Source organism: Notamacropus eugenii, chromosome 3, assembly GCF_028372415.1.
Source record: "Notamacropus eugenii isolate mMacEug1 chromosome 3, mMacEug1.pri_v2, whole genome shotgun sequence".
Classification (NCBI taxonomy): domain Eukaryota; kingdom Metazoa; phylum Chordata; class Mammalia; order Diprotodontia; family Macropodidae; genus Notamacropus; species Notamacropus eugenii.
In genome coordinates, this window is record NC_092874.1 from 427632391 (window position 1) to 427653266 (window position 20876).

The 20876-nt window shown below is 48.1% G+C and overlaps 1 protein-coding gene across 1 annotated transcript in view; it reads right to left on the bottom strand.

Moving 5' to 3' along the window:
• Positions 1-20876, bottom strand: part of PLXNA1 (plexin A1) — a 291520-nt gene that overhangs the window by 53158 nt on the left and 217486 nt on the right. The window contains exons 16-22 of the mRNA XM_072598341.1: positions 19833-20000; positions 18777-18870; positions 17013-17252; positions 16671-16814; positions 14748-14982; positions 7333-7475; positions 1673-1929 (exon numbers count right to left, since the gene is read on the bottom strand). Of these exons, the coding sequence (XP_072454442.1) occupies positions 1673-1929; positions 7333-7475; positions 14748-14982; positions 16671-16814; positions 17013-17252; positions 18777-18870; positions 19833-20000 (1281 nt within the window). The remainder of the gene's footprint in view (positions 1-1672; positions 1930-7332; positions 7476-14747; positions 14983-16670; positions 16815-17012; positions 17253-18776; positions 18871-19832; positions 20001-20876) is intronic.

Consider the following 20876-nt stretch of genomic DNA (forward strand, 5'->3'; position numbering starts at 1 on the left):
GAACCCGTGTTCTTTGATGACCTATCCAATTCATCCCCCTATAGCCACCTTTCCTCAGCCCCAGGCTGAGGACAGATGGCTTGAGGACAAATGGAAAAGACTCATGTCACCCAGGGTTAAGGAATTCATTAGACTGACCAAGCTGAAAACATATATAAGCCCAAGAAGGGTTTGGATGGATTCACTGCTGACAGGTCCCTAACAGATTATTATATTGGGGACAGAGTGAATTACAGACTGCTGGAACTGGAGAACGATAGGGCCATCCAATCCTGGAGCCAGAAGAGACCTCAGGGACCCTCGAGTCAACGGCAAGGGCACCTCCCTGGCCAGCAGTCTGAGGTCAGGGAAGACAGCCATGCTTACACATCTTCTGTCTTTCAGCATGGGATGGGGTCACCTAATCCCACCCCCTCATTTCTCGGATGATGAAACAGGCCCCAAGAAGGGGAGGGTTTTGCCCAAGGGCACCAGTGAGCCAGTGTCCAGAGCTGGGGCAGGAGGCAGGGAGGTAGAGCAGGAAGCATATAGACTGAAGTCAAAGGACCTAGGTTCATATCCCACCTTGGATGTATACTACCAGTGTGACCAGAGGCAAGTCATTTAATCTCCGGGGCCAGGGAGCTAGATGAGATGTCCTCTAAGACCCCAGGTCACTAGTTCTCCACTCAGTGACCTTTCTTCTACACAGATCTTATAATTTGAAGCACTGAAGGATGCTGAAAGACTCTGACAGCAGAGTCTCTGAGTCTTAGAGGGAAGAAGGCTGCACCTCTAGTTCCCAAACCCCAGAAGGGCAAGGGATGCTCCCCCTTCCCCAACTTCAATCCCCACAGAGAGGGAGTGACTTTGCCAGAAGCTCCCAGTGAGTGAGGAAGGGGCAGGACCAGACTGCAGCTTTACTAAAACCAGAACGAGTGGTGTTGGACCTGGAGTCAGAAGACCTGGGTTCGAATTATGCCTCTGCTACTTATTATCCATGGGGCCTTGGGATTCACAACTTCTCTCAGGTCTTGGTCTCCTCCTCTGTAAAATGAGAGGGCAAGGTCCCTGCCAGCTCTCACTTAGTCACATTCTATGACTGTGCAAACCCCAGGCCTGAAGGTGCTGGAGCCTTTGAGGGAGGCAGCAGACAGCACAACGCCATGAAGGAATGCTCCAGAATCCTAGCCCGCCCTCCCTCTGGTAGGGAAATGCTGAGAAGGAGAATGAAAACAACAGTGGGAAGGAAAGCTAGCATCTACAGTGTTTTAGACTTTGTAAAGTGCTTTACAAATATTGCTTTTGATCCTCACAACAACCCTAAAAAGTATCCCCATTTTACAGATAAGGAAACTGAGGGTTAAGTGACTTGCCCAGGGTCTCATAGCTAGTAAGTGTCTGAGGCCAGATGTGAACTCAGTTCTCGCTGACTCCAGGTCCAGTATTCTATCCACTGGGCTGGTCCATAGCAGAGAGCACTAGCTCTGGAGTCCACAGTCCTGGGCTCAGATCCTACCTCAGTCATGCACTTTGGACAAGTCACTTGAGCCCCTCTGGGCTTGGCTCCCTCCCACCACAAGAGGGGGAGGTGAAGGAAGTGGTGTCCATGGTTTCCTCTGGTTGTGACATGCCACAGTCTAACCTGCTTTGTCTTGAGGCCCCTGCTAGCTCCCAGATGCCCAGGACTCACCTCCGCAGAAGCAGCTTGGGGTGATTCTTACTCTCCAAGTTCTTCTCGATGAGGTCTGACAGGAGCTGCTTCAGGACACCTGTGGCGTACTCCATCTCCCCCTGCAGCGCCGTCATGATGAGGGACGCCACATTGCCGCGGTCCCTCATGGAAAAGCTGCGCTGGGCCTCCAGCGTGCGGATGAAGGTCAGCAGGAAGTGTTTCTTATTCAGGAGCTGTCCAAACAGGGTGAGCGACTTCTCCACGTTGGCCTGAACCTGGGGAGGAGAGGGTCGAGCTCAGTCAGACAGCTTCTCTGTCACGACTCCTCCAGGGCAAGGAAAGAGATGAGACAGGTGAGGGACTCAGAGAATCCTCCAAATAGGGAATCTCCTCTACTCCAGGTTATCTCATCTATAGGATTATCCTGACCTCAGCACATGGGAGTCAACAACAAGTGACTGAAATCAGACCAGCTAGGTTCAAATCTTGGCTTTCCTACTTGCCATCTATACAACCATCTCTAAGTCCCTTCCCCTCTACGGACCTCAGTTTCCTTCCCTTGTAAAATAAATAGGTTTATTTTAATAAATCCTATGATACTGTGAACAGACTTCAGGAGATGCAGCAGCTCAGAGCCCAGCTCGTGTCCCTGGGCCCCTACCAAGAGAACTCAGGGCTAGTGACCAGGTAGTCACTACAAATTCCTTATCTGAGAGCTTGTCAGGGTGGGAAACTTTATTTTCTCTTTTTAAAAAATGTTTTAATTAACATGTTTTTGGGTTTGCATTACCAATATTTCCCAGTGCATCCATCTATCCCTCTAATGCATTCTGGAGAGCCAGTTGGAAAAAAAGAAGGGGAAAATTTCAGTAAAACAAAGATATTTTAAAAGTCTGACATGTTCAGTGTTCTACACCCATAGTCCTCTGCCTCTGAGGAGTGGGGGGCATGTACCCCCTGCACTGGGCAAAAGACACTCTGGCTACTGACATTGGCATAGCCTCAGTCAACCCTCTTCATCAGGCCTAGACCTGGTTCAAATGTTGGTCACCTGGTCTCCCCTTAAAGCTCATTGACTGACCCATTCATTCATTCAACAGATATTTACTGAAGCCTTATTATAAAAATGTTAATTTGGGTGGTTTTTTTTGGGGAGGGCATGTCTGTGATATAATGAGTGAAAACAACTCCCAGGTGAGGATACTCTCTCTACCAATAAAGGTTGGCATCTCCTCTACCTGGTACATGGAGAGGTAAAGGGCTCACTCCGCCTCATGCAGCCAGCATGAATCAGATATAGAATTTGAACAAAAGCTATCCTAGCTCCAAAGCTCTCTCAGCCAATTCTCCATGGGCTATGACATACTGCTTTGTAATAACAATGAAAAACTGGCATTTCTCAAGTTTGAGCAGGGCTGCCCATCCCTGTCCCATTGGACCTGGCACTATCCCTGTGCACTTGGCACTGCTGGTATTATTGTCTCCATTTAACAAGGGAAGAAACTGAGGTACACTGTCAGTCACTGGGAGATGGAAAGACTAATGAGGCATGATCCCAGCTCTTAGGATACCTAGAGTCTAATAGGAGATAAATATACCAGGTTGGATATGAAAAGGACTTCATGACTAAATGAGATGAGAATTTATAGTTGGGGGAAGAGTGGTCATCTCTGACTTGGGGGGGAATCTATCAAGCTTTCACCAAAATCAAGGTGACATGTGAACGGAGTTGGGGGAATGTGGAGGATGTGAACAAACGAAAAGGGGGTGGGGTAAATGAAAAGGGTGAGAAGGGGCAGCCCAGGTAAAGGGGGAGGGCAGAGGGAACAAAAACACTAAAGGGGGAAATCACAGGATGTGTCCAAAGTGAGGGTGGTGCCAGTAGGGACAGATGAGTGCTGCTGTGGGAGAAGGGCACAGGGCCATCACCCGGTCTTACAGGGCACACTGAAAAGTGCTTCATGAATTCTGACACTGAGTCCAAGTGACCCTGGCCTAGGCAGGACAACCTGGTGGAGGGCCCTTTCTATTCCCCTCTCACCCCCTCCCTACAAACCACCTGCCACTGACGGATGGGCCGGGGTGCCAAGGCTGTCCCAAATTTTCATTCTGAGCCAAATCAGCATTGTCTGGGCCTCTCTGATCAGATGTCACGATGCTATCATGGCTCAGTCCTCCGCTACTGAAACAGCCATGGTGGTGATAAGCTCTGAAATTGGTCCTGTCCTACATGGGTGATCTTATCAGAGATTGCAGAGCAGAAATGGAGCAGGAGGATAAGATGGGAGGCAGGGGGAGAAGGAAATGTCAGGCAGACTTTCTCTATTTCACCCAGCCTCACTGGTTTCAACAGGGACCCAGGCCCCCAGTAAAGGGGAGACAAGGTTAATTTGGGGATGGGGGATGGGGGATGGGGAGAAGGGGATGCTGACAGACACAGGGAGCCTTGAAGCTGGCTTCAACTCAGACCTGAGGCCCTTGTCTGGGACACTGATCAAAGCCACCCAACATCCGGTGAATGTGTAGCACCCAGCTCAGAAGTGGGACTAGGAGAAGGTGTCCCTGAGATGACATCAGAGTTAGGGCAGAAGGTAGGACTTATGCCTTAACATCCTGGTCTGGCACTCAAGCCTCTCCACCCCCAAGCCCTCACTTTCCTCTCTACAGTAGTCACTCGCAACTCTCCACCATGTTAGAGGATATATCTCCTGACCACCAGGCCAGACTGGTCTTCCCTGAATATGCCTTACTCATGTGCTTCCTTCTACCTAAAAACCCCTCCCCTCACTTTCTCCAATCCCCCTCCTTCTGAAGTCAAACCACCAGGAAGTTCACTCCAGACAGCACAGAGCCTTCCCTCAGGGCAGTTCCCCGGCCTGGCCTCTGGCCCCTGGCCGCTGGCCCCTGAGCCAGACTCCTTTATGGTGCTCCTCCACCTTGACACAAGGGCAAGTCCTAACTTCTCGAAGAGACTGGAAGTGCTCTGGGGCAGTGGCTAGAACTGACCGTCTCTGAATGTCAGGTGTGCAGATGTGAAAAATGATAACTAACATTTATAAAGCACCTACGATGGGTCAGGTACTGCACTACACGCTTTACAAGTACTACTCATCTGATCCTCACAACCACCGTGCGAGGGAAGTGCTTCATTATTATCCCCATTTTACAGCTGAGGAAACTGAGGGAAACTGCAGGTAAGTGACTTGTTGCTCAAGGTCACACAGCTAGTCAGTATCTGAGGCTGGATTTGAATTCAGGCCCAGAGCTCCCTCTAGCTTGCCACCTAGCTGCCTCTAAAGGCATGTTTGCCACTGAAGATGATAGCTATATTCTCTCTCTCACTAGTGGATCTTATAAAGACAAAGAAGAATGGTTTAACAGAAAACTTGCTGATCTAATTCAGAAGAAACTTAGACACGCTACAGAATCATAGGAAAGAACTCTGGGCTTGGAGTCCAAGGAACCAAGGCTAAAAACTCTGGTTCTGATGCCTCCTACCTTTCAGACCAAGAAAATACCTAAAATCTCTGTGAGCCTCAGTTTTCTCATCTGTGAAGAGGGCATAATCATCCCTACATCACAGACACACTATGAGTAGTAACTGGTAAACCCTAAAGCACAAAGTTGCTACTGTCGTCATCCCTGAAAGAATAATTATGAGAGGAAAAAAGAAGGAAGAAGTAGCTTTAAATTGAAATTTGGAGGGGAAAAACTACTCAGATAAGAATGTCCAACAGTGTACTTGGAAGAGAGCTAAGATACCCCTGTATTCTCAAGGTTCAGAAAGCGCTCAGATGGAAGAATGAGACTGAAACTTAGAAGGTGAAACATCACAAGGATAAATGGACAGTCCTGAACTGGGTTTAAAAAAAATGAACCACACAAGCATCAGGGAAATGAGGCATGCTCATTCAAAAAACAAAATATCTGGAAGTACTATTTGACCACACATTCAATAGTGGGACAGAGCTACTTAAAATACTAAACCCATTCTGGGTCACAGTCACAGAATTGTAGCAATCAGGAACGAGATGGATGATAATATTTTCTGCAATGGTCTGAATGCATCTGGACCCCTGGGAGCCATGTGCCCAGTTCAAAAAGATTCTGATAAGCTGGAATACACTCAGAGGAAGCCGGTCAGGCCAGGGAGGAGCCCCCAAGCCAGCACAAATGATGAGCCTCATAGGAAGCTGGGGCCATGAACACAACAGGAAGATTTAGGGGGGCCCAGCAGACAAGCCTGCAAAGAAGTGAAGGCTGTCAGCCAGAAAAGCAATGATCCCAGTTCCGTGAGCAGTAGAATTAGTCCCAATGGGAGGTTCTAAGGAGGGAGATTTCAGATCAACAGAGGGAAACTCACTGTTAGGGCTGTCCTAAAATAGAACCAGGAGGCCTCATTAGGTAGACAGAGAGCTGAGTGACCACTAGTCAGAAACGCAGTCTTGAATTTATGACCTACAGAATGGTTCCCAAATCTTGTGGATGGTACATCCTTGTCTAGCAATGCCCATACAGCCACTGCTGAAAGGCCTGGTCTAAAGGGAAACTCTTCTTCAGGCTGACCTGACTTCCCCACCAATTATCACCATGCTGGGAGAGCACTTCAGGGGAGGGAAAGATATTTGGGGAGGCCCAAGGGCACTGGGGATGAGTTGCTGGACATGAACTGTATGCCCTGTTGTATTCTGTTTGGAGCCCTGGCACGGAGAAAGCATTGGACTCTTGAAGCCAAAAGAAACATGAGATATACCAAACACACACACACACACACACATACACACACACACACATCTTTGTATGTATATGTGTGTGTGTGTGTGTATGTGTGTGTGTATTCATAGTAGCAATTTTTGTAATAGAAAAAAATGAAAAGAAAGTGAGAGTTCATCAGCTGGCAGACAACCCAACAAATTGTGGTATATGAGTGTAATGGAATATTATTTCTCCAGAAGAAACAGATTATGAAGTATTTTAACAGAAACTCAGGGAGAACGGAATCAAGAGAATGTTCTACACAATAACCATGATGATAAGAAGGAAAACAACAATGAAAGGCTTCAGAATTTTGATCAATGCAGTGACCTTCATGACCCCAGAGTGAGCCTTCCACTCTTCTCGGCTAAGAGGTGGAGGACTATAGGCACGGAATGGGGCATACACTGTCAGACATGACCAGTGGGTTGTTTTGTTTTCCTTAACTGTTGTTTGATGTCCTTTCACAACAAAGGGAGGTAGGAACAGCAAATAGGAAAAAACCAAACATAGATTAGAAAATATGTTCAGAGATCATGAGATCCAACCTCGTCATTTTACAATCTGTTTTTAATCAAGGCCTTCTACTGGACTCTCAAGTCTGGTGAAACCTCCTGTCTAAAACCCCCGGGTGTACCCCCTTCCCCTTGCCCCTCTCAAAATGCAAGACAATTAGATTGCTTACAATTACAATTAATTGCTTGTAAAAAGATCCCCATTAATATTCACCTCCCATTCTATTCCAGAGAGGTTTGCCTGGGTTCTCCCCGACACCTTGTTACCACCCTTTGGGGACTTAGAGACCCTCTTGAAGATGGAAATGTTCAAGGCATCTGCTGCCTAGCTGTCCAGTGCTTTCTGCCAAAGGACTGATGACCAAGAAAATGCCCTTCGTTGTCCCACCCCCCTGGTGAGCAACCTACCTCCATCTCCTTCAGCACTGGGTGGTCCTCAATGCCTGGGAAGAGGACCCTCATGGCATAGGTGCGATAGTCCAAGAAGGGGATGCCAGCTCCGTCCAGGTCATTGGTCAGCTCATGGATGTCTGTCTGCAGCTCTGCAAAGGCTGGACAGCAAAGGAGAGAAGGAAGAAAGTAGAGGACCAGTGGAAGCAGAGCTGGCCCTTCCTACCAGCTTCTCTTCCACTGGAGGACCCCAAAGGCCCAGTAACACCTTTAGGCTAGGCAGATGCAAGCAACCACTTGGAGACCAGGATTTGGATCTGTGCTGAGGAGCATGATCTAGGGTTCCATTGGCCCCAAATGTCTCCTCCACTTGCCAATCACAGTGCCTAACTTTTCACCATTAAATATCCATTCATTTGAGAGATTTTAGAGATTGCTGTTAAAATGAGGATTGGGAGGGAGAGTACATTGAGCTCTAATCAGGAGTTAATTAACACAGCCTGAATTAGCTTCTTAGATTAGCTCTTGTCACCTACCAGGGCCCTGACAGGCTATATAGGGGATGGGAAAGTTTAGACTCGTGGGAGGGAAGAGGGAACATTCTGAAGCACTGCTCTGACCCGAGATACCAGTGACGGGGTCACTAAACAGAAACTAAGTTAAGGCCTCAGTCTCCCCATGTGTGGACTAGAGAAAAGAACCTCCTGCCCATTTCCTGTCTTCTTAATTAAGGGCAGGAAAATTGATGAGTTTTTCACTGTTACCTATAGAAAACATGTGTGTTCCTGTTTCCTCTCAAACCATCATTGGCCCCACCCAATACCTCTCTCAGCATCTCCACTAAGCTAAGCCCTTCTCGTCCTTTGAGGACCAGCTTAAATCTTACCTCCTTTATGAGGTCTTCTCTTACCTACATGCAGCAACCATCCATTATCTCCCCCGGTTACAGCACGTAACAAATGTTGCCCCCTTGTGCATGCATCCCATCTCCCCAACTAGACTGAAGAGAGTGAGGGAAGAAAAAACTAGATACTACAAACAACAAAAAAAAGGAAACTCACCACGGGTTAGGATTAAAACTCTGGGGAGGAAAATTAAAGTGCCCTCACCAACTCAGCTTCCTTCTCTACAAAAATGGTTCTCGATTGTTCTTGACTGAACTCCCTTCCAAAATCCTTTAGGCTTAACATTCAGTGTTCTAGAGTTCCTTCCAGTCTTGATGCTCTAGTTTTGGAGGTTCCAAGTTCTAAGGCCTGGCTATATCATTCTATATTCTAATACCCCTTAGGGTTTGAACCTCCTACATTTTAACACTCAACATTCTCAGGTCCCTTCAGGGTCAATGATGACAATTTTATAGTACCATGAAATTTGAATTTAGATGATATTGGTATGAGGGAAGGGAAAAAGGATGAAGAGAGCAGGAAGAGTCTTAGGAAGGGAGCTGTTGGGTTAGGGCTGGTATTGAGAATAGATAGCAGTCAGTGTGTGTGTGTGTGTGTGTGTGTGTGTGTGTGTGTGTGTGTGTGTGTGTGTGTGTGTGTGTGTGTGTGTGACTGTGTATGCATCTGTGTGAGTGTCTGTGTGTGTGTCTGTGTCTGTGTGTGTCTGTATGTGTAGTCACAGAATAAAGGTCCTACTCTTCCCTCCCCAATCACATGTTAAAGGGCATTTCTTGCCCCTGCCACTGAAAAAAGAGAAGAGGATGAAAAGGGAGAGGTCAGGAGGGGAAACAAAGCCCAGTTTGGAGCAACGGCTTCCCCATCACCCAGGATGTCTAGAGAGAGTCTAGAGGCGCCCACCTCCCCAGAAGGTGAGGGCTCTACAACCGACCTCAGGCACAGACACAGACACCTCTCAGATGGACGATTTCCCAAAGCATTTGCACAGGAGTAGGGTGGGGTAGGTAAAGCAGGGAATCACTGTCCCTCTCTGACAGATGGGGACACAGAAGGCCAGAAGGGGGAACTCTTGAGGGCTCATCTCAATTACAACCATCTCCTCTCCTCCCTAATCCAGGCTTGGGAGCAGCAGAGGAGAGTCCATTCATTCCCTATCTCTGACGGAAAGAAAGAATGTTCCAAGATTTGAGCTTTCACAAGACACAGACCTGGAGAAAAAGTTCGGGGAAGGATTCTTCAGGGGGGTGTGGGGGAGGACCTCACCACATTGTCTGAAATCAAATTAAGGAACTTCAAAGAGAGCATGAGTCCACGCCAAGCAGCCTGGTCTCAGCTGCCTGAGGCAGGGACTGAGCCAGCAGCGGAGAAGATGCTCTATCTTATCTGGGTCCGGTGGAAGAGGAAAGAGAAAGGCTTTTGCCGAGATGGCAGCTTTTAATTAAAAGCTGCTTCCTTTTATCTCTCTGGCAGCCCTGCGCTGTTGTCTCCCCCGCCCCATGCCAAATGCTTTTATTATCATGTGTCCAGGGCCCCTGGTCCCTCCCCAGCTCCGCTGCCTGGCAGGGTCAGGGGCCCAGCCAGTTGCTCATGGAGATAATGGGCAATTAGGCCCTGACAGTGGGACATGGAGAGGCGTTTGGGCCCAATTCCCAGCAGGCAGTAGCCGCATAATAAGCTGCCACCACCCCCCCACCCCCCAACACACACACACACACACACACACACACACACACACACACACACACACTTTCCTCTATCTCCCAACTTGGAACCACTTTCAGTCTCTTCATGAAAACTTATTCCTTTCCCAAAATTCCCAGCAAGGCAGGCCAGGTCATAGGAATTTCTATTTGTCCTGCCTGAAGTGCCTTTCTCTGTTCTGGGGATCTTCCTCAGACTTAGGCACTTTCAGGGGTTACCCAGTGCCTAGAGGGCCAGAGCCCCAACTCTCTGAACTGCCTTTCCTCCCAATCTCCTAAGAAAACCAAGCCCATTACATCTCAGAAAGTCCACTCACATTCCTTAGTATACACTTCCCTCACCCTCCCTGATTTCTGTCCAAATTACAAGCATTCCTCAGGGCTGACTTCAAGCCCCACCTCAGCAGACGCCTAGGTCAGCACTGCAGCAATGGAGAGTTCACCCCATGGGAGAAGTAACCCCAGCCCACGCTGACCTCTCCCTTCCCTGACCTCCCACAGTAACAAGTAACACAATGTGTGTACATGTGTGCGTCCGTGTGTACATGTGTGTATGTGTGTGTACGTGTCTACAGAGATGTATATATGAGGTAGACTGGAGGGGGAGGTGAATACACACACACACACACACACACACACACACATATACACTCCTCTCCCTCTGATCTATCATCTGACTATAATAACAGCAAAAATCAATAAAGCCTTTTCAGGTTTTTAAAGCATTTCACCTATATTATCTCAATAACCCTGCGAGGTAGGTGGTATTATTATCTTTATTTTGAGGTTGAGTGAACGGAGGCTGAGAAGGAGGGACAGGGAACAAGTATTTCTTAAGTACCTACTATGTGCTTAATGCACTGTGTAAGCATTTTACAAATGTTATCTCATCTGATCCTCACGACAACCCTGGAAAGCAGGTACCATTATTGATCCCCATTTCTTATTCCTAGTTGAGGAAACTGAGGCAGGCAGAGGTTAAATGACCTGCCCAGGGCCACTGAGCTAGGGAGGAGCTGAGGGGAGATGTGAGCTTGAGTCTTCCTGACTCCAAATTCAACACTCTCTCCAGGGCACCACTTAGATGTGTGGAAAGAGGTCTGAGATCCAGGCTACTGACTAACTAGGTACCTAGCCCAAGACAAGCCACCGGACCTCTAAAGGCCTCCATTTCCCCATCTGTGAAAGCTAGGGATCCCTTTAAGTTAGGGACACTTCACTCCCAATCTCAGAGGCCTGTGGTGGGGAAAGCACTTCAGAACCCCCAAAGGGCTAGAGAAATAGGAACCATCCTCATGACCTTGACTAATACTGTTGCTGTTCCCACAATCTTCTCTTTTTCAATGGGATTTAGATAGAAAAGGTCGTGGGAAAGTCCCTACCCTTCAATGATTGTCTCCTACATAACAGCCTACAGATTATTCCACAGGTAGATAAACTCTCTGCTTCTTATAGCTGAAGCCAAGTAAGACGAGGTAAGCAAAGTGCCAGCAGCCTGAGACTCAAGCAGACAGACCACAGGGATGCCCTGGCCCTCCTCTTGTTCCCACTTGGTTGTTTTCTATCATGGCCCTCATGGTGGGGGGTGCCGGCTGTTGTCGTCGTCATCATCATCGTCATCACTCTTAGGCTTCCCTTCCAAAACCACAGAAGCCTTCCTGGGAGGAAGTGACATTTCATATGCTGCTTCATGTGAGCTGAGCAGGGGAGATACCCTGGGCTTAGGACAAGGCTCTAAGATAGAACACAGGGGGCCTAGAACAGATATAATTGAGTAAAGCAGAGGGTGTAGGTTGGGGAGTTGAAGAATTTCAGGATCACAGAGTTAGAAGGAATCTCAGAGGCCACTTCATCCAACACCTCCATTTTATAGAAGAGGAAAATGAGAAAGGTTTAAAGGTTTTCCCAGGGTCAAAAATGTGGTAAGTAACAAAGATGGGATTTGAACTCAGATCCTATGACTCCAGCCCTAATCATCTTTCCATTGTGCCAAGGGACAAGAGATGATTTTGCTGAGTATTTTCCAATTCTCTGGTCTCTGAGGCACCTCCGTCTCTCCTCCAAAGCCCCGACAAGCAGAGGGCTGGGACATAGCAGGTAAGGAATAAGGTGGGGAAGAAATGGAACCAAGTCAAATAGAGGGGTTCTCACCTTCTTGTAGGGAGCCTCCCCAATCTGATGTCTCCCCATGCTAGGAAACCACTGAGGAATAGGAAACTCCCCAGAGGAGTATAAAGGTAGGCAGTAGAAGGACGACTCGGGGCAAGAACTACACTGAGTAGGTGGACTCTTCTCCTCTTCCTCCCTGCAGTCAATTCATTTTGCACCTGACACACTCTCTATTTTCACTGAATGCATGGAGACCTAAAATGTCAGACCTAGAAGGACCCTTAGAGATGATCTCATCCAACCCCTTCCTTTTACAGAATAAGAAATTGAGGCACGGGAAGAGGCAGTGACTTGCCCAAGGTCCTAGAACTAAACAATAAAAGAATTGGGGTTAGGGTAGTTTCCTTAATCTTCTCCAGTCATAAGATCTTCCCTGAAGGGGAAGAGAAAGGAGTTGGGTTCTTTACTGTGGTTAGTCACAGTCCTGCCCAGCAGGCCCAGGGCCTGACCCTCAGCTGAAAAGTCTCATGACAATGACCTAGACTAAAGTGAAGCTGGGTGGTGCAATGGGTAGAGGGCTGGCCTTGCAGCTGCAAAGACCTGAATTTGAATCCTGCCCTCACACACTTACTAGCTTCTCAGGCTCAGCTTCCTCATCTATAAAATGGGGATAGTAATGACACCCACCTCATAGTGTCATTATGAGGATTCCATGACAAAATAAACGGAAAGCACTTTGTCCACTTCAAATTGTTATGGAGACAATAGCTATGTCCAGCCTCGTCACTTTCCTGCATCTCACTAGAGCACTGCCCCTGCCCTACTCAGGCAAGGTTCTCATCCTCTGGTAGCTGAGCCCAGGTCCCAGGCTGGAATGAGATCACCCATGGACAGATGGCCAGGTCCTCTCACTTCTCTCAGTCAAGTGGATGTCTCACCTCCTTTAGGAAGCTTTCTGGGACTCCATGATGGAAAGGCGGCAGATCTCCTCCCCCCAGACCAAGAAACCCAGCCCCCTCAATTCACACTGGACCTTGGCCTCAGAGCCAGCATCTTCAACTGGTTAGTTGCATAATTATACTAATAATAACGATGATGTGACGGTGGTGACGATGATGTTAGCACTTTAAGGCCTGCAAAGAACTTTAAATACATCACCACTTTTTGCCCTCATGAAAACCTTCTGGAACTCACCACACCGCCCTGGCCTGCAGTGCTAATGCATTCTTTAATCCGCAAAGTCAATGAAATTCAATGCCGGCTTAGCTGTCACTATATCTGGCTATGTCACCGTTATCAGCCTTGGTTTTAAGCATCAATGAGGCAGGGGACATGTCTGCTGATTCCTGCCGAGCGGCATTCAGAATGAGAGAAAGCCTGATGTAGTGGAAAGAGTGTGGGGTGACCATCGGTTAGGGAATGGCCAAACTAACTAGGGTATGTGGGCATAAAGGAGTATTCTTGTGCAGGAAGAAGCAGCAAATGTGAAGAAGGTTTTGAGGGACTGAGGAAGAGCTAGATGAACTGATGCTGAATGAAATAAGCCAACACAGAAACACAAAGTACACTAAGAACTAATTATGTGTCAACAGAGAGTGGGAGGGAGAGATAGGATGAGTGAGGATGGAGGGAAGGAGAGGAGGAGGGGAGAGAGAGAGGACAGAGGGAAGGAGGAAGAGAAGGAAAGAAGGGAGAGAAAGAGAAAGAGAGAAAGAGAGAGAGAGAGAGAGAGAGAGGGAGAAAGAGATCAGAGAGATCAGGGATTCTAAATGTGGGTCCATGACTTTGTTTTCCTAATATTTTTGCAACTGCATTTCAATATAATCTGTTTCTCCTGTCATCCTCTGTGTTTTATTTTGCACATTAAAAACATGATCTTGAAAAGGCTCCATGGGCTACACCAGACTGCCAAAGAAACCACACAAAAGATTCAGATGACATTGCTGAACAGCACACCCCAAAGAAGCCAAACTCTGAAGAACCATCACAGGCCAATGTTGGGAGGCAGAGAACAGATGAAACTCTCCTCTCTGGGCAGGTGGAGGGAGGCCATGGGGTCAGAATGCTGCATACACTGTTGGATGGGCCACTCTATTGACTTTCTTTATTACGAAAGAGGGCTGAGATGGGGAAAGGACACGTATCGGTATCAAGGAGAAACCAAGAACAAAAGTCACCAATTAAAAAACCCTTTTTAGAGTCACAAGGTTTGGCTTTGAGTCTTTATGACTTATGACACTTTCTAACTAGAACCCTAAACAAATTATTTCACCTTTGGAGAATAAAACTGTTTACCCATGGCCTGCATGACAGGATTGTTGAGAGGAAGGAGCTACGTGATTAGCAAAGCACCATCTAAATGTGAGCAGCAGCAAGTAGATAGTACAGAGGGCCAGGTCTGGAGTCAGGAAGACCCAAGTGCAAATGCAGCCTCAGATTTTTGCTAGCCGTGTGCCTGGGCATGCCTTCACCTCTGTCTGCCTCACTTTCCCTATCTGTGAAATGGAAGCAACAACAGCACCTACTTCCCAAGGTTGTTGCAAAGATCAGATGAGGTGCTTTTCTACAAACCTCAAAGTGATAGACAGGGTGTCCCAAAAATCTTTTGGTTAATAAACTGCTCAAGATTTTTGGGATGCCCTATATAAAGGCTATTGATGATGATGATGAAGATGATGTCCCCAGCTCCTGGTCAGGCAGCCAAGAAATCCGTTCCCCTTACCTTCCTTGCACTCGAGGGCCACTCGGGACTCCAGGTTGTCCATCTGGAGCTGCAGGCGCTTGAGGGTGCGGTCGGCATCCCGGGACTTGCGCTTATAGGCGATGAGGACGACGATAATGACCAGTAGCAGCAAGCCCCCGCCACCCCCGATGCCAATGATGGCCGGCAGAGTCAGGAGGCTGTCGGAGTACACCTGCAGCGTGCCAGGCGAGAACTCGAAGCCACCTGCCTTGATCTAGAGGGAAGAGCAACAGACCAAAGTCAGGAGGAACCCACAGAGGGAGGCTAGGACGAGAAGAGGGAAGGGGCAGCAGATTTTAAAAGGAAAACACTTCTCCAGTCATTGGGCAAGAATTCCAGAGATATGCAGGGATATAGCCCAATCCTTCTTCTCTGACACTGAGCCAAGCCATGCTAGTAACAACACCAGCCTAAGGCACACCTCGATTTAACCAGTTAAATGACAAGGTTGACAATGACTTTTCCTGGAGAGTAGGCAGATGTTCTAGACCAAGAACAGATCTCATGGACAATCAGGGCTGGACTCCCTACAACCCAGAATGACAATGTCAGGGCTGAAAGGGACTGTGTAGATGATCTAATCTGGTATGTAGGAACTTGTTTTAAAAACTATTTTGGTAACTTTTTCAATAGAGCTGGTTTCCCTTGTACTCTTATCATTTCATTTTATGTGATTAAAACATGATTCTGAGAAGGGGCCAGAGACTTCACTAAACTGCCTAAGGGACCCATGCACAAAAAGGGTTAAGAAGCCCAGATAAAGGAGGTAGGCTGCTTGAGGGCAGGGACAATTCTGAATTTTGCCTTTATATCTTAACTGCCTAGCACATAGTAGGCATATAATAAAAGCTCACTGGACTGAACTGGATCTATTCTATCCCTCTCATTACACAGAGGATGGAACCAAAGCCCTGAGAACAAAGTGAATATACTCAATGTCTCACAGGTAAATCGAGGAAGACCTTGATTTGTGAGCACCAGGTCTCCAGCACACCAGCAGCGTCCATCCCACTGACCCATGATACCTTTATCCTATATCTACCCTAAATCACTCTTCAATGAGTTGTCAGCTGTTCCCCCAGCGGAACCCTGGGGTCCTTGAAGCTATGGAGGAGGGAAATGCCAAGGCACAATGGAAATGGTCAAAGACAGATGCTTAAACTCAAAAGGGGATAACACAAGCAGAGCCCTGTCCTAAAGCATCACAGGGCAGCTGATAGGGAGCATGAGAAAGATTCTCTTTGTAACGCCAGGCCTGTGAGACACCACTTCCAAAGCTCCAGCAAGCTCAGTCATTATGCTCCATTACATCTGAATTTCTGGGCTATCCTCTTGCTAACAGTGCTTACAGTCCCTAAGTAGCAGGGGCTGCAGATGGGAGGGTATGTTAGGATGGGCACAGGATAACACTAGACAGGAGGGAGGGGCCTCACTTGTGAGTCAAAAGGCTTGGCTTTACATTTCAGTCCACCGTAATAGCCAGTCATGGTTTGCCATGGACCTTGGTCCAGTCACTTCTTAGACCCAGGACAGGGATAGAATCACAGGTTCAGAAATCAAAAAGACCTGAATGGCCATTTAATTTGACCTCCTCATTTTACAGACAAGAAAACTGAGGTCCTGAGAAGTGAAATAACTGACCCCAAACCACATAGTCAGTGGCAGGTAGGACTTGGACCCAAATTCTCTCACTCCAAATCCAGTGTTCTCTCCATGGTACCATGATGACTAATTGTGCTCTGTGTCTAGCTGTGGAACACACAGCAGGTGCTTAATAAATAAATGCTGGAGTGCACAAATGGCTGAACGTCCATGAAGTCGTACTTGTGAGATGTATAAGGAAAAGTCTGGGAGCAGTGGACAGCTCCCTGTGGCCAGGGGCCCCTTGGCAAGCATACGTACCGTGACTTTGTGCTGGCCAGTGAGGTTGGGTGATTCACACAGCAGCTGCGTCTCAGACACGGTCAGCACACATGGCGTAGACCCAATGAGCACAGTGTAGTTGAGCCTGGAGTTCCCTGATGCAGGAGGGAGGAGGTTCCGACCCTAGAAGAAGAGGGAGGTTGTTGAATCCCCTAAAATCACAGCCCCTGCTCCTTCCTTCTTCCCCCAAACATCCCCTTTTCTCTCCAATTCCATCAACATCTGCCTGGTCCTGCCTAGCACCTACTCCCTTATTCCTGCCAGACCTGGCTGTATAAGTACAAAAGGGCAGACAGAAGAAATTTCAGGGTAGACACCTACCTTGAGGATGAGGGGGGAGCTGGGCTTGAGTTCCAGGATGCCAGAGGGGCTGAGGGGCTCAAAGACAGGATCAGGATAGTAGAGGAAGTTGGTGCTGTTGATAATAAGCAGGGATCGCACATTGTCCATCACGAAGCCCAATTCGTCTGGCCGGTCGCCCAATTCAGGGGGACTGCGGGTGGGGTTGTCAATAGACGGGGCCTGGCACACCATGGTGGTATCATTGTACACTATGCAAGTCTGGAGACCCAGAGAAAAGAAGAGGTTTCAGAAGGTCATGGCAGACCTCTGCATCTTCTCTTTGGCTTTGGGGTTCAAAGGACACGATGGATAGCTGGAAAACCAATGCTCTGCCCCCTCCCTTGTAGGAAACACAGGACGAATGAAAAAATGTGTGGCTCTGCCGCAGAAACACTAATACTAGAGACTATCCATATGTTGGCCTGGCTTGATGGCTACAAGACAGATCACTGCTCTTCCCTGGAACTCCTGGAAAGCTTGCTGCAGAACTATAAATTCCTGCCCGTGTTTGCAGACCATCTTGCACTGTTCTGTCTTCCTGGCTGGTCTCTGCAGCTAGTCTAGAAGCCCCCACCATGCAGGATCTGCATCTCTTCCTCCTCTACTCGTTGTGCCCTCTCCTTATCTCCCTGCTGGTGCTCCCCAGAATGAGACTGGGGCACAAAAGACCCCCATGGAGTGGCTCAAGAAAGGTTTCCTGATCTGTCGCATGGGATGCCTCTCTGGGAAGGAGGACACAAGAGGGTGACTATGGAGATGTAAGAAACAGAAAATATTCATAAAAATTTATTTAAAAAAAAAAAAAGATAGGCTTGCTGACTTAATTCTGTATCACATGAGAACTGGTTCTGTTTAGCTTGTCAAAGAAAAACACTAGGAGTACCTAACAGCCCTCTTCAAGTAACTGATGGGCAGTCATATGTTTGCAGACTTGATCAATTTGGACCCAGAGGGCAGAACTAGGACCAATGGGTGGATGTTCCAAGGGGACAAAGTAGGGATAGATGTCAGGAAGCCATTCTGTTCAAAGAACGGATGACCTGAGGGATGGCCAGATTGTCTCCACAATCAGGGGAGGTGGGTTGTCATGCTCCAGACACAGAGATCCCCTAATCTGTTCTATCAGCCAGGCTCTGTTCTGAGCGATGCTGCAAGAGACATGATAGACAGAAATGTATGGTGTCCTCCATTCCAGAGCCAGAGGCATTTCTGGAGTGAGGCAGGAAAGCTGCTGCATGTCCTTGCAATATTGGAGGGGTCTCAAGAAAATCCCCAGGCCCGGGCATCTGCTGACCCATGCAGGAAGACACAGTCCATTAATATACCATCTAACAGGGGCTTTGCTGACCTCTACCAGTGGGGCAGGCCCTGCGCTGGATGCTGAAAAAGAGACCTGACTCTTGAGAACTATCAGTTTACTCAGGGACATGAAACTCACACACGGACACCTTAATAACAGTGTAGATAGGTAGTCAATTGCAATAAACAATACAGGCTCGAATGCTATAGGGGCTCAGAAGGAAGACATTGGTTATGGGTTGGAAGCTGGCAGTCAGTATAAGTCAACAAGAACTGAAGCCCTGAGCTTTGGAGGCTCAGTGGGGTTTAGAAAGGTGGGGGTAGGGTTCAGGCTGGCCTGGTTAGACTCAAGTGAATGTGGAGAGGGGGGTTCAGGGGTCAGGCTCTGGAAGGTTCCACATCTCCAGGCCAGGGCCAGGCCTACACACTGGGGTGAACACTCACATTTTCCCTTTCAGCACTGCCGTACTTGGCACGAATCCGGGGCTCTCGGACGGTGGCCAGGTTGGTGCCAGTGACGGTGAGGAGTGTTCCGCCGCTGGGGGCCAGAGGGATACATGGGTCATCTAGGGGATGGGAATGCTTCACCACCTCCAAACCCACCCACTGTCAGATCAGGCTTTAGCTCCCCCTGGACCTCAGTCACTGGCTTTGCCCAGAGCTAAGCCAGGGAAAGGGCTGGCTCTGTCTGTCCCTCCCCAAAAAAATATAAGACAGCTCGGAATTCCAACTAGTATAGAACCACAGAGCTGCCAGCCAGCCATTTATCTATGTGGCTGCTCGATTTGTACCAGGCCTACTTCCAGAAAGACTCAAGATGGCTTATAGATTAAAATACATAGTGTGAGATAAGACAATTAAAGATAAAATAGAAGAAAGACCATCTGATGGAAGGAGAAGGAACTGATGCTTTCAGGCACCTGAGTTGAGTAGATTCATAACCTTTGGCTCAGGTCTGAGCTTTCCCCAAACATGAAGAATAACAAAAGACCTGTTTTCTGACCAAGATAGCATATGCCTTCACTTGCAGAGACACAAGCTTTCCTGGGAACTAAGTGGCAAGAACTGCCTAAGAGTTGGGGACCTGTCCCCTTGCCTCAACAGCCCCTGTTCACCCAACTACAAAATACCCACTCACAGCTCCCAGGGTTGAGGGTCAGGCTCCCCAGCACAGAATTTGTTAGGATGTTAGATTTAGAGCTAAAGGGGTCTTTAGAAACCATCTAGCCCAGCCCCCTCAAATTACAGATGAAGAAAATGTACCCCAGAGACAAGGGATTTATCCAGGGTCACAGAGCTAATAATTACACTAGGTGGGATTGGAACCTCAGTATTCCTGACTCCTAGGTCTGGAAGCTATGAACTACACCACCCTGACCCAGGTTCTGACCAGCCTTGGACCCTTCTTCCCCTGCCCCCCACCTAAGCAGTCCCTGTTTTGCTAGCTGCAGTCCAGAGATAGCCTCTGGCAGTGCCCAGTGAGCCCTCTTTGTTCTCTACCTGTTAATACTCCACTCAGGGTCGATCTTCTGGATAGTGGGGTCCTCGGTGTAATTGTACTTCACATCAGAGTTGCTGAGTTCAGCCCGGTTAATGTTGATGACAATGTTGGCACCACCTGGGTTCTGGCCTGGGGGGGTGCGGCAGCGGATTTCCCGGGAATTTCTCCTGGGGAAAAAAAGAGGGGAGAGAGAGGTCAGTGGCTGCTAGCGTGGACTAGGAGAAAGCATGGCGGATTTGGAGTCAGACTCCCTGAGTGTGAATGTGGCGTTTGCTCTTTAGAACCCGGGTGGTTGTGGATAGACCACTGTACTTTTCTGGACCATGGTTTTTTCATCCATAAAATAAGGATATTAGACTAGATCAGGAGGTGCTGGAACCCTGGGCTTTTAGTAAACCTCCCCTTATACCCTCCCTGCTTGAAATGGAAGGAAACAAATTCTAGCATTTATTCTGAATATTTTATAAGAAATAAATAATTTCAATAGGGCAATATTGCAAAGTTCACTTTGGGAACCCAAAAAATATATCAACAGTATATATTTCAGAACTGCAGGATGGTTTACTAAACTATGATTGTGGTAGGGAGGGCGCTGGAACCAGGAGAGTTCAAACATACTCTCTGCCATTTTCTGTCATCAGTGGTCCCTTAGAACTCCCAGCTGGCAGTGATGCCCAGAGTCCTGGACTGGACAGGACAGATCAGATCCATTCAAAGCTCCAGTCCCCTCCTGCCTTCCTGAGAGCCTTTCTCACCAGACTCCAATCTCTTTCTGGAATCTACACCACCTCTGTCTCTGCCTGAGCCTGGGAAGATGGGTCACAGACCCCATCCCGGGCTTGTCTGTCCATGATCTCTGGACCCCTGCTCATGCTCAAAGCATCTTCACTGTCACACCCCCAAGAAAACCAACGCCACTACACAGACTGAAAATCACCATTAGAACACACATGCCAGAGTGTGCACGTGTACACACATGATCAACCAATTGTCTGCGTCTAGGGATGGGTGCATTTTAGAGATGACTTGCGGTCTTCAGGCCT